The 12551-nt window shown below is 35.9% G+C and overlaps 2 protein-coding genes across 2 annotated transcripts in view; one reads left to right on the top strand and one right to left on the bottom strand.

Moving 5' to 3' along the window:
- The window catches only part of LOC118746514 (protein KIAA0100-like), a 14785-nt gene extending 12807 nt beyond the window's left edge, over positions 1–1978 (top strand). Inside the window, exons 6-8 of the mRNA XM_036480361.1 lie at positions 7–480; positions 550–1470; positions 1533–1978. Coding sequence (XP_036336254.1) covers positions 7–480; positions 550–1470; positions 1533–1589 — 1452 coding nt within the window. The 3' untranslated portion in view covers positions 1590–1978. The remainder of the gene's footprint in view (positions 1–6; positions 481–549; positions 1471–1532) is intronic.
- Positions 1979–2025: 47 nt separating this feature from the next.
- LOC118746090 (trafficking protein particle complex subunit 11) overlaps positions 2026–12551 on the bottom strand; it is a 45260-nt gene continuing 34734 nt past the window's right edge. Inside the window, exons 13-16 of the mRNA XM_036479853.1 lie at positions 7813–8333; positions 6861–7751; positions 6607–6801; positions 2026–2246 (exon numbers count right to left, since the gene is read on the bottom strand). Of these exons, the coding sequence (XP_036335746.1) occupies positions 2220–2246; positions 6607–6801; positions 6861–7751; positions 7813–8333 (1634 nt within the window). The 3' untranslated portion in view covers positions 2026–2219. The remainder of the gene's footprint in view (positions 2247–6606; positions 6802–6860; positions 7752–7812; positions 8334–12551) is intronic.

The following is a 12551-nucleotide window of genomic DNA, read 5'->3' as shown; positions in this document are numbered from 1 at the left end:
TCAGAGGAAACTCTATCGCCGTGGGAAAAACAGGATGATCCAGTGGATGCGTTCACTTTGATGCATCATGATTTGGACGTCTGCACGAACTCCTTGCAATATGCTATGATTCTAGATATCGTAAACAATTTGTTACTGTACGTGGAACCACAACGAAAACAAGCGTTAGAGAAATTGGCGCGTATGCGCTTTCAATTGCAGCTGCACTCGACGGAAGATCAGAAGCGGCCGATTCAGCAGAAGCAAACTATGATACGAAGCTTGCTGATGAAAATTCGTTCGCTGGAGAAAGACATACATCTGATAGGCAAGGATCGTGCAGAGGAGGGCGACACGCTGGAGTTGAGACAAGAATTCGAACGCGTACAGCTGCAAATTCGGGAGAGTAAAGAAGAATTGAATACACTAAGTGAGGAGCTTGATATGATGTTACTTTGTTACAAGGAGACTCAGCTTTCTCAACTCAGCAAAATATCGAATGTAAGTGAGATTTTTAAAAAAATAATTTCAATATTTTAATTTTTCATTTGGTTTTAAAAAAAAAACTAGGTTCGAGCCGATAAATCCCTAACTATAGTTCGTGCGAATGAGATTTGTTTTAAACGTGCTCAGTGGCGACTCACAGAAACTGATGGCCAAATCGGTATATCTGACTTGGTACTCAGCGGCTTTTTATATACAAAAAAATCGAAAAGTGACGACTCCGTGGAGCATTTGCTGGAATTGGGAAATATTCGTATGAGCAACTTGATACCGCGTGAGATTTACCGTGAGGTTCTCATGCCAACAGAGATCCAAAAAGATATGCCTATAGACACACATAAACGCGTGCTTCGTGTTTTTTGTCGTGAGAAACCTCCGGTAGGCGGAATTTCAGTCAAGGAACATTTTGAAATTAATGTGGCGCCAATTACAATCGCCATAACTAAGAAATTCTACAGCACAATGTTGAAATTCTGCTTTCCCGATCGTGATGCTTCCGAAACAGAGGCTGTAGATGACATTGAAGAGAATTCGTCCAGTTCTTCATCCTCGTCGGCAGCACAAACGAAAACTTCAAAGAAACCGTCGAAAACGAAAAAGAGTTCCAAGGATTCCGAGTTCTATGTAAAAATCGAAAAGGATGACGTGGAAAAGATGAAAGAGCGTGCTGAGAAAAATAAACTGTTTATTTACATAAAAATACCGGAAGTGCCTGTTCGTGTAAGTTACAAAGGAAACAAAGAGAAAAACCTAGAGGATATCACAGACTTTTCGCTAGTTATACCAACACTCGAGTACCATAATGTTACCTGGACTTGGCTAGATTTGCTGTTGGCCATGAAATCAGTCAGTCGACGGGTGATTTTATCACAAGCTATAAAGCAGAAACTTCAAATACACAGACGACAACCGGGAACATCTACTGGCGAACGTTCGTCGCCTCAGGAAGAAGACAAAGCAAAAATGTTATTTGGAAATCGCTTATTGGTAAGATATAGAATATTTTACCACCAGTAATTGTTTGAAAAAGCTTATAATGTTTATTTTAGAGCGAAAATCGAAGCCAAAGAAGAGGGGTTTTCAAATTCACCTCGACTAACAAGTGATACCAAGTGATCAAAAGCTATGAGACCCTAGTGTTGCACTGTTTTTAATCCATCTACATAAGTATGTACACAAACGATTATGGTCTGGTTGGTTCCATAAATGAGTATACCATGCAGTAAAATGCAACACTTCTATTTATTGTAGTTTTAATTTCGTGAATTTAGGTTGTTTTAACACAGATACAATTAAAATTAAATCGTTTTTCACAACACTGTAATGCTAGTAGAACGAGTGTATCATATTTTTTTAAACTACTATACTAATTGTATTAGCACACTTTATGCAACATGTCATAAAAATACATTTAAAAAGAAAAAAAAAGAAAAGATAAAAAATATGCTATGCAGAAATGTAAAATATACTGACACATTATGTCCATTAAATCGGATCCTAGTATGTATTTAATTTAACATTTAAAGAGGCATTATAGTAAAATTGCTTTAGAATTATCAAATTTCAATACTTTTATATTTTTTACAAGATTTTCTTTACATATTCCGTTCGCGAATATCAAACATTATAGATCGCTGTTGGGCATAAATATCCAAACTCTTCATTTCTATATTTTTGAAACTTTTTATCTTGCATACATACTCAGCAGGAGTCACTTATTCGATTACATTAGATGCTCACTTTATCTGCTGCTTCAGCGGTGGCTGTAATAAACAAAAAAATGGTCAAAAATTAGTATTTAATAATCTTTGCAAAGCACATGTCTAAAGGTACTAGTCCAATGAAGGCTTGCTTTGCTTGCTTCGCTGTGAGAACTGTCAAAAATTATTTTAAATATACTATAGACTGCGTCGAATAAAATTGCCCGTCATACTTCTTCCATATTATACTACTGAAGTAAATTTTTTGTATCATATTATCTCTACATAAAATGTCAGAAAATAATATGTGTCCTTTCGTTATTTAACGCGAATATTGCAAGGAAAATTGGAATTTTGAGAAAATGTAATTACAATTTTTCAGAAGCGACCTGATTGGTCTTTTAGAAAAAATTACCTAAAAGGTGGGAGTTACCACGAAGAAGATTTCAGGGTTGTTAAACACTTCAAAGCCGGATGACGTATTGCTAGAAAAAAAGTTTCGGATAAATAGAAGGGGTTACATGCTCGCGAAAAGGCAAGGGGAATTGTGACCACACTAAGGAAGAATCTGAACATTTCAGGGATGAAATTGGTAAGTAAGATTAGCTTCTTAGAATAATTTTTGCGAATAACAATATAAGACACAAGGTGGAAGATTCACAAGATTAAGAAAGTTTCAGAAAAAAACTCTGTCAAGAAGGATACCGCAAAAAACGAGTAAAGTTGTAGAAACAATTTTTTTTTTTTAAATCGTGTGTTGCGTATTAAAGACGAGAGTACGTGTTAGCGGACTTTATTTCATTTTCCAGGACAAGAATTTCTCATGCAGCTGATTCTCTAGGAAATGCAGCATTCCCGCATTCCGAACTTAGGTATTCTGCCTTACGATCGAATCGAAAGAGGATGAGGAAGATCGAAAACTTCTTTCGAAATCAGCTGTTTGCCTAGGAATGTGTGAAATCGAAACAAAACGATGAAATATTGGCCACCAAACTATAGCAGCTTATGAAGTTGGAGTTTGTAAATATTTTAAAATAACTAAATATATTTAGCATCACTAATTTAAAAATAAAATTTCGTTTGCTCTTAATTTAAGAGGAAACATAATTATAAGAATGAAATCCATAGCCGCGGCGTTGTTGCTTGAAAAGGAGGACGAGTCCCAGATTGCTGATGCGGAAGTTGAAAGGCGGAGATTTAGGGACATGTTTGATCCTTCTCAGATGAGTGAAGAGTAATAAGAAATTCATCTTGAACTGTATTACTCATCGCTCAAATCCAGTGAAATTATAAACGTTGTTTGAGCACTCTACAACATTTGCAATTACTACAGAGTAGAAGATTTTTTTTCAAAATTTTCTTTTTGATGCAGAAATGTATCAGCTGCTCTAGGAATATTTCTGCATCAAAAAGAAAATTTTGAAAAAAATGTCGCTTACGTTATTTTGGCGGTTAGGGATCGATATTTACTTGTTGCATTTCTGCATCAAAAAGAAAATTTTGAAAAAAATGTCGCTTACGTTATTTTGGCGGTTAGGGCTCGATATGTACATCTATTAATTTTATACAAAAAGAATAAATTGTATTCAGTGCATTTCACACTCTTATTTATAGATAATGAAAACAAAAACGCCTGAACTTCCTCTTTGAAAACCTCGCCCAATATCGCTTTTGGTTGCCATTATTTGAGCCAATTTTTCGTATTGCCCGTATGACCGCTCGCGAAAACACAGAAATCGAGAAAATTCATTTATGATGGCTTTTACAATCATGCACAGTATATTTTACTTAATTTTTTTAATAAAATTTTATTATTTAAACCCACGAAAATAACAATCGAAACGTTCTCCGTCAGCAAATTTGCAACTTAGAAAAACGGAACTACGATCGAAATGTAGAACAGGTATAATCGTAAATTTCGAATATTGATCGAAAGGATACGGAACGCAGAATACCAAAGTTGCCAAACGGATAAAATTTCGATTCGAGTCTAAATGCAGAATAGGGGTGAGTATTTCCAAAGAAGCCCTACTTTTGCAGCCCGTCTGCACTTGTGACAAAAAAGGAACTCATTTGTGGCATCGGGGACAATCAACAAAGGTTTATATGTGAAGTAATGCTTGCAGAAGAGCTGACTTCCTTTCCTACGCATACATGAAGTATCCATTTTGTTGTGGCTTGACCTTGCTTCATGTCATTATGGCACAAAGGAATAATGTATATTTGGTCCCAAAAGAAGTCAATCTGCCAAACTGATCCAAACTAAGGCTGAATGAAAATGGGCTTTTAAAGGAAAGTGGGCTTTAGCAGCTGTAAGGGTGTTAGACACTTCTATAACGCTAATTGCCGGGGTTCCGAAAAAACTAACACTTTTATTAAAAAACTGAAGCTCTTGTTTCTTTGCTACTTTATGTAAATTTGTGGTTAATTCTAAAAATAAAATGCTTTTGGTTTTGAAAATCTCACAACTAGGTAATTTTATTCGGCACAGTCCTTAAAACGTATGAAGTCCGGCCAAATAGCAGCTTTGCTTCACTTGCTTTAAGCGCCTCAAAGTTTCAAAAAGGCAAATGTTATACCTTAAAACGTTTTTTAGGCTTTTGGCAGAGAGGTATGTTCCCGTTCTAAATAAATTCGGACAAAGTGCTGCAGACTTTTATGAAGAAGAATTTGCTAACATATCGCAAACAATGTAAGTAATTTGAAGTTACATTATTTATGTAACAAGTAATTTTTAGCAAAAAAATTCCGACTTAAAAAAATATATCTATATATATTTCATGATCCAATAATCGGATCTAAACCAGATTAGTATGGGACCAGCTCTGATGATCGAAATCGGTTGACGTAGTCCAAGGTTATGCGGTAACATACATATAAAAAATAATAATATTCGGTGGTTTAAGAAAAATTTGAATAACTCAGCCTTAACTGCACCGATTCACACTTACAAGGTATCATTGGAAAGGTATTTTCTCATCCTCTTTATTTCTTTGCAAATAAGCTCATTCGAAGCATGAAAGAGGAAGGTAATACAAACGAGCCTCATTCCATGTTGAATTAGGATGTGTTGGTATTTGATAAAGAAAAAATTGCGACGTGAATAAGTTTTTTTGCAAAGATATAAAAAGGGTGAGAAAATGCCTTTCCTATGATACCTCACAAGTCTATGTCGGTATGGTTTTGGCCCAGGTAATCAAGTTTTTCTTAAACAAATATTTGAGAAAGGTAAAAAACGGCCTTTATGCAGATTTTAAGGTTTAAACTGTTTCGTCATCTGAGGAGATTTTTTCCAAAAAAATCCTTTAAGAAACTATTTTTATTCATAAAAAACTCCGTTTTTGGAGGTATTTTGCAATCGGTCCAGCTCACGTAAATCTTAAGATTTTTCCGAAATATTTTGGTGGACATCTTAAAATATAATACATTTTGTAAACTTTTTTTGGTGATGCAGTCTAATATGCATTAACACCGATAATAATGTCAGCATGGAAATCCAACGCAGAATCGCTATTGCCAACAAGTGCTACTTTGGACTGAGTAGCCAATTCAGGAGTAAAGTCCTCTCTCGACGTACGAAAACCACACTCTATAAGTCACTCATCATGCCCGTGCTGGTATATGGCACAGAAGCAATGACAACATTCGATGAGGCGGCTCTTAGAGTGTTCGAGAGAAAGATTTTGCGGAAGATTTACGGGCCTTTACGCGTTGGCGACGGCGAGTACCGTAGACGATGGAAGGATGAACTGTATGAACGTTCGAATGTAAAAGTGAACGGTTAGCCAAACTCGATCGGTTAACCGAATAATTGCTATTCGACTATCAACCGACACAAAAGTTGCTAAACAAAAGCTCTAGTTTCCATGCTTCTTTGGAAACTGCCCACTAACTACCCCAATCTACCTAAAGTTTGGTCTAAATGTGACTAAGGACCCCAACCACTTCTAATTTTGCCCCCATCGCATTTCTATATGTAGATTCTATGAAGCTTAGGAAGATTGCATATACTCCTACTTTATTAGACCAACCTCGACAATCCTTTCTCTGGTTTCTAACAGGATGTTTGATTTCTTCATTTTTTGCTCATCGTCTGTCGTTTGCGGGGCACCGAAATTGCGCATATGGAAACTGTATTTAGACATTATTTCGGTTTTCAACCATGTATGCATCACTTTTTTTTCATATGCATTATATCGCTTTTAGAACGTGTATGTATGCATTACTTTGGGTCTTTCATATGCGCTTTTCGGTTTTGAGTCGAAACTGTGCATGTATGCATTATTTCGGTTTTTTTTTATGCATTATTTCGGTTTTCAAACGAAAGTGTGCATATGCACTATTATTTCGGGTTTTTTCATATGCTTTATTTCGTATGCACAGTTTCCATATGCACAATTTCAGGGTGCCGTCGTTTACTTACCAATACGAAAACCTTCTTTGGTATGGACCGCTGGACTAATTCGCTGAGTGCATTGTTATGCGTGTCGTCTTTGCCGGGATCGGCTTTTGTATTGTACTCGAGTGTTAACTCGGGTAAGTTCACCCAGCCGACGCATAGAGGGTAGAGATTGTACACCAGCTGTTTTTCACTATAGGCATATATGGAAATATCAAGCTGAAATGCAGAGAAAAAAGAAACGAAATGAAAATAGCCTTCAAAGATTTTTTGCTTACTTGTTTGTGCCCAGAACAAATAAAATTATCTGCGATGCTTATGCTTAGTGTTGCCACCAAATGCAACACATTGGAGGTGGGGTTATGCAAAACAACCTTGTAAGTCATGGGCATTTTCACAAACATCTTCTCTTCAATGGTGCAGTAAATATTTAAGGGCGGCTCTTCTATCTCCAACCCATGAATAAGGAATTTTGATTCGTTTTCATCTTTGGTTCCGGTACGCCGCCATCTGATACAGTACACACCGAAATTTGGCTGCTGCTGTGTGGCTGCTACCTGCATTTCTGGCTCGGCCGTTGCGATTCGCTTGAAGAAACCCCGACAATGGCCGGTAGCTTGAATGGCTTCTATAGCTTTATTGAAGACTACTCGTGTGTTTGACGCACGCGCAGCTGCTGCAGATGACGCTGCTGCCGACGCTGTCATCGCTGTCGCTGATGTCGAATCGGCGTCAGCATCATCGCCCAATGTCAGTTTTTCGTCAAATGAAGTCGCAGACACACTCATCGAGGAGTTGGAATTCGTTCCCATTAGCAGAGAGTTCACAGAACCGCTGCTATTATTTATTATTGTCAAGTTGTTCGGTATTTTGCCCATGAGATTCTTGTTCATGTGCGTGTTTGCACAAGCATCAGTCGTCTCACCGACGACAGCTTCGCGGCTTATATTTTTCGCTGAACTTAGTTTCCGCGCCCGCCGTGACCGGCTGAATAGTTCATTCTGCAGATCTCCATTTTTGGTGCGGTCAAAGTCCTTAGCAGTTGTCCAATCGCTGGTAGCAGCATTCGTACGCAACACAATTACGTCTTCGAGCTTATCGTGACTGCGGTAGGTTTGCGTAAACTTTTTCCTCTTAAAGGTATATGTTGACTGAACCAAATTGTGGTCCTGCGATAAGACAATTATTTTTACTGATATAAGTTATACGTACTTATGTATCTATACTTACGCAAATAAAATATGTCTCGAGTATATCAATATCGACAGGTGACCGTACTTCCATGTTAGCGCGCAGTAAAAAATTTTCACCTCGATAAACTTTTGTTAGTGGTCGCTTGCTAAGTGTATAGAACCGTGCTGAGAACCGGTAGTCTAGTTCACATTTGATGCTGATTGTGTCCTCGCGCGTTTTTCGTAGTCGACTCTCGTCAATAAACTCAATATGAACCGCTGGTGAAACTGTAGTAGGTCTAATATCAGTAGGCGATACGAAGTTGCGTACGTTTTCTGGCGAATTGTCAGCGCTTCCGGCTGTACCGCCATCAATAACAGTCATAGTGGTAGCGACTTTAGGTCGCTGAATGTCTATGACGTATGAAGTCTTCTGCTCAAGCACAATAGGCGTCTCAACCAAGCTGAATACGTAGAAGAGCACTGAATTTGAACTCTGCATGGATAATTCGCCAGTATCGATTTGAATTTGGGAGTGCAACTTTTGTCGACCAGATGATAGATCTGTAGTAAGGAATACTAGAAGAAACCCCAAGAAGACTCATTGATGACATAAAGAAACAAATAAAAGCAATTAAGTTTAAGATAACACACCACACTCGGGGTTCTAAAATGTCTGGGATATACAAAATTTCCTTAAAATACAGATCACGCTATAAATTGAAGGATAAGGTTCACGTGTTTTTCAATGAATAACACAGTCCAACAAAACAGAAAAACCAGAAATACCTGGGAAGTTAATACGGTGGCCAGACGTACTGATTTTATCAGTAGAGTACTGATTTTTCAACTCTTGTACTGATTTTATTAATTTCTTCAATCAGTATGCTAATGTCCTGATTTTTCAAACTTTGTACTGATTTGTACTGAATTTGCAATTCAAACAAAATACTTTATGATTTTTTTAAGGCTTCTACACAACGTTGGAACTTGCTTAAAATGCACTGTAAAAAGTAGGAAGCAAATAATTGAATTGTAGTTGAAATGTTTCAAATAATGTTTGATATGCCCAAGAAATTATTACAACAAGAATATCAATAGTTTTATGGGCATATCGTCGGTCGTTACGTACCAGTTACGATAATATGATGAGCTTAAATTATTTAAAAAGAAGGCTGGCGTTTTTTTTGTCGAGTGTTGTTAGTTATCTCGAAAATATCTTTCAGTTTAATAACAGCAAATTTGAATATTCGAATGGCTTTTGCCTATAACTTAAGCTGCCTTTAGATGAGGCGATTTTTTGGGAGGCGATAATCGCCTGCAAAAGTTGACTTTCTGTCTACTTTGAGGCAAGCGATTTTTTTTTTACATGAGCGATATGTCTTCAGCAATATTGAATCGCCTAAAAAATCGCCTCATATAAATTCAGCTTTACAATTCTTTTTTCTCAATTTACTGACATTGTAAAAGAGTTTTGCATACAAGACATAGAGTTAGATACCTACTCTTTTTAGCAAATTCTTATGGTCTGATTATGGCAACTTAACGTAACTTACAGCTCTCTCTTAAAAATTCTTAACTTAACGTAACTTAATGCCACGTCGAAATCTGTATCATTTTGATTGTCTAAGGTCTACGTTCCGTTAAGTTAAGTTGCCATAATCAGGCTTTTAGTCTTTTCATGAGGATATATAGAGGAAGTTCTTAAAAAGTAATACTTTTCCACAGTTTGAAAAAATATGTAAAACGAAGCAACTGAGAGGATCTTAAGTATAAGGTTTGCTTCCTTGCGCAAAGAGAGAAACCGGCTTCTAATTAAAATTTTTGAAACTGAACTTCAAATTAAAAGTAACTCTAACATTAAATGTATAGGATTCTTTGACTATTTAACCACTGAAAATGGAAATGATCTCATTATCAATATTCAAAGATGTCATACATATAAAATAATTTATTGGCTCCTATGTACAATGATGTGTACACTAGGGTGGTCCAAAAATAGTAAAGTTGGAATTGTAATGCTCTCACCACCTAGGATTGTTCTATATCGAAAAAAGTATACCCCTGCTTTTTTATTTTGAAATCAAAAAATATTTAGAGGTCGCTCAAAGCGCTCAAAGTTTTCCGTAAATTTTTATATGGGAAAAATAAATTTTGTCGTAGAAATGGTATAGAACTCTTGAAAGTCAATATTTTTCGATCGGAAAACTCTGGTTCTCTTCAGGAGACTTTCAATAATAATACCCAATTGTCTATTTAACCATTTTCTAATACTAACGATTTTTTATTGGTCGCCCCATTGCATTTTTCGGGGTATTTGTGGGTTTTTGGCGGACCTATAGATTATAGTTGCAATGAAAAAATGGTTAAATAAACAATTGGGTATTATTACTGGGAATCTCCTGCAGATAGTAGAGTTTTCTGGCAGAAAAATATTGATTTTTAACTATTCTATACCATTTCTACAAAAAGTTATTTTTGCCCCAGATAAAATACATGGAAAACTTTAGGTGCTTTGAGCGACCTCTAAATATTTTTTGATTTCAAAATAAAAATATTAGGGTATATTCTTTTTTCGGTATAGAACAATCCTAGGGGGTGAGAGCATAAAAATTCCGACTTTACTTTTGTTATGTGGGAGGAAGTCCAAATGTGAATGAAGGAAATACATTTTTATGGACACGTTACAACCCATTTCACCGACGGCATTCAAAAATTCGTTAACAACCGTCGTCGCTTCTGTGGTTTATAAAGAAAATATTGCACGTCGCTCATAATTTTGCGAATTTTAGGTCCTATGAGAAGAATACCTACAATTCACAAAAAGAGATAAAACCGATGAACAAGTACTAGATGAGAGAGTAAAAAATTAATACCTCCTTTTATTTTGGCTTCACATAATTCTGGGAACTTAACTTTAAGATGGCAAAAAGCATTGCTATTTACATCCAAAATTTTTACAAATTAGGGGTATTCTCGGAGTCTTGCAAAGCCCTTGCACGGTGCACGGATTGCACGAAAAAAAACGCTTGCACCGTGATATAGTTTCATATATCCTAGCTGTAAATGCAGTGGTGGTAGGACAACATTTTCAGCTTTAACCAATGGGACGGTTAATACGTTTTTCCGGCCCATTTAATGCGGCTCTCGGGATAGCCATACTTTGCGATCATAGAAAACGTTACATTAAAAAAAAAAAAGGTCAAGCAACAGCTTTTGAATTTTTTGTTTTCATAAAAAGTTGAATAACTCTTAACCACTTGTTTTTTTTCGTTATTAAATTTTACAATCAATTTACGACTAGTATGGTTTTCTTATTAAATAGTGCGTAAATCCTCACCATAATTGAAAAAAGTAAAAAAAAATGTTTGCTGCGTAAATACACGAAGATCTCTTAAGGCTTATTTATTCGCATATATACACTGCAGGAAAAAAGTATTGGCACAGAAATTTTTTCGCAATATCTGCAAAGTTTTTTATTCCAATTTATTATCGATGGTTTCGCGAATATATTGATTTTTGTGTGTAAAATTCACTATCGTACGTTGTTCTATGTATATTTTGCAGATATGTATGATTTGCAGATAGAAAAGCATAAACAGACGGCAGCGTTGATCTGGATTAACTCGGGCTTAATCCGGATCAAATGCAGTTAATTCCCGAGTTGATCCGGATCAACGCTGCCGTCTGTTTATGCTTTTCTATCTGCAAATCATAAGTTGCTAGTGCAAAATAAGCCAATAATTACCGTTCTTTCTACGAAGAAACGGAATTGATTACTTACAGAAATGTATCTGTCGATAGGTTTTCTTTGAAATCGCTTCACAAGTTCTCGTGCAATAAGCGTTTTCGTGGAGCTCTAAAAATTACAACTACAAAATTTGAGCATAACCTCCATATCGAAACGTAAGACGTATTCTACGTCAAAAGGGGCTTAGTTTACAAAAAAAAAGAAAAAAAAGAGAAAAAGATTAAATATACTAAATAATGGTATTTTAACGTTGGATTCCAATTGGTTCTATTGTTTTTCTAATCGAGCTCTAACATAATTCTCCAACCTGATTTGCGATTCGAAAAACATTAGAGAACCACATTAGAATTCTAATGTAAAATCACATTTTTCTCTAACGTTAAAGACAGCGTTTGCTGGGTAGGAATTAATGATGCGGATTGATTAATATTAGTGTATTGTGTAAAAATATTAATATTGAGAATGTTCTGAATGGTCCGTGCTAATCTTCGAAGAAACGATCTTCTCGAATTTTGAAATTCGATCTTCTAAATTGAGGATGTAATTGATTGCAAATGGTAGTGCATAAATACATACATACATATTACTTCTTTGTTGGAAGAACGCTATAACTCAAAATCCAAAAACTCTAAAAACCGGCTTCAAAGCTTTTTTAGTCAGTTATATCTTCTAGAACAAAAATACCTAACAACGAAAAAATATCACAAATATAAGCGGGAAATTTAATCCAGAGTATAAAGTTTGATGCAGTTCAACAGAACTCTTTAAACGAACTGAACTGCATTATAATTGTCATAGCCAAAAACTGTTGACTAATGCCCTTGTAATTAACCGATTCATATACAGTATATCCGAGTACATAAGTTGCAGTAGAAAAATTCATAAACACTAAAACTGGAAAAATGGACTTCCACCAACTACTTAAAAATATGAATAAAAATAATTTAATTCTATTGACAGTTTTGAGCCACAATCTGCTTAATCCATGCTTGCACCGCCCTTATGTTGGTGTTAACTCCAGGATAGTTGGGACGTCCACAACCTGC

This window comes from Rhagoletis pomonella, unplaced genomic scaffold, assembly GCF_013731165.1.
Source record: "Rhagoletis pomonella isolate Grant_MI unplaced genomic scaffold, Rhpom_1.0 Rhpom_scaffold_00010, whole genome shotgun sequence".
Lineage (NCBI taxonomy): Eukaryota > Metazoa > Arthropoda > Insecta > Diptera > Tephritidae > Rhagoletis > Rhagoletis pomonella.
The sequence above is the reverse complement of the archived record's forward strand: the minus strand, read 5'-3'. Positions and strand labels throughout refer to the sequence as shown.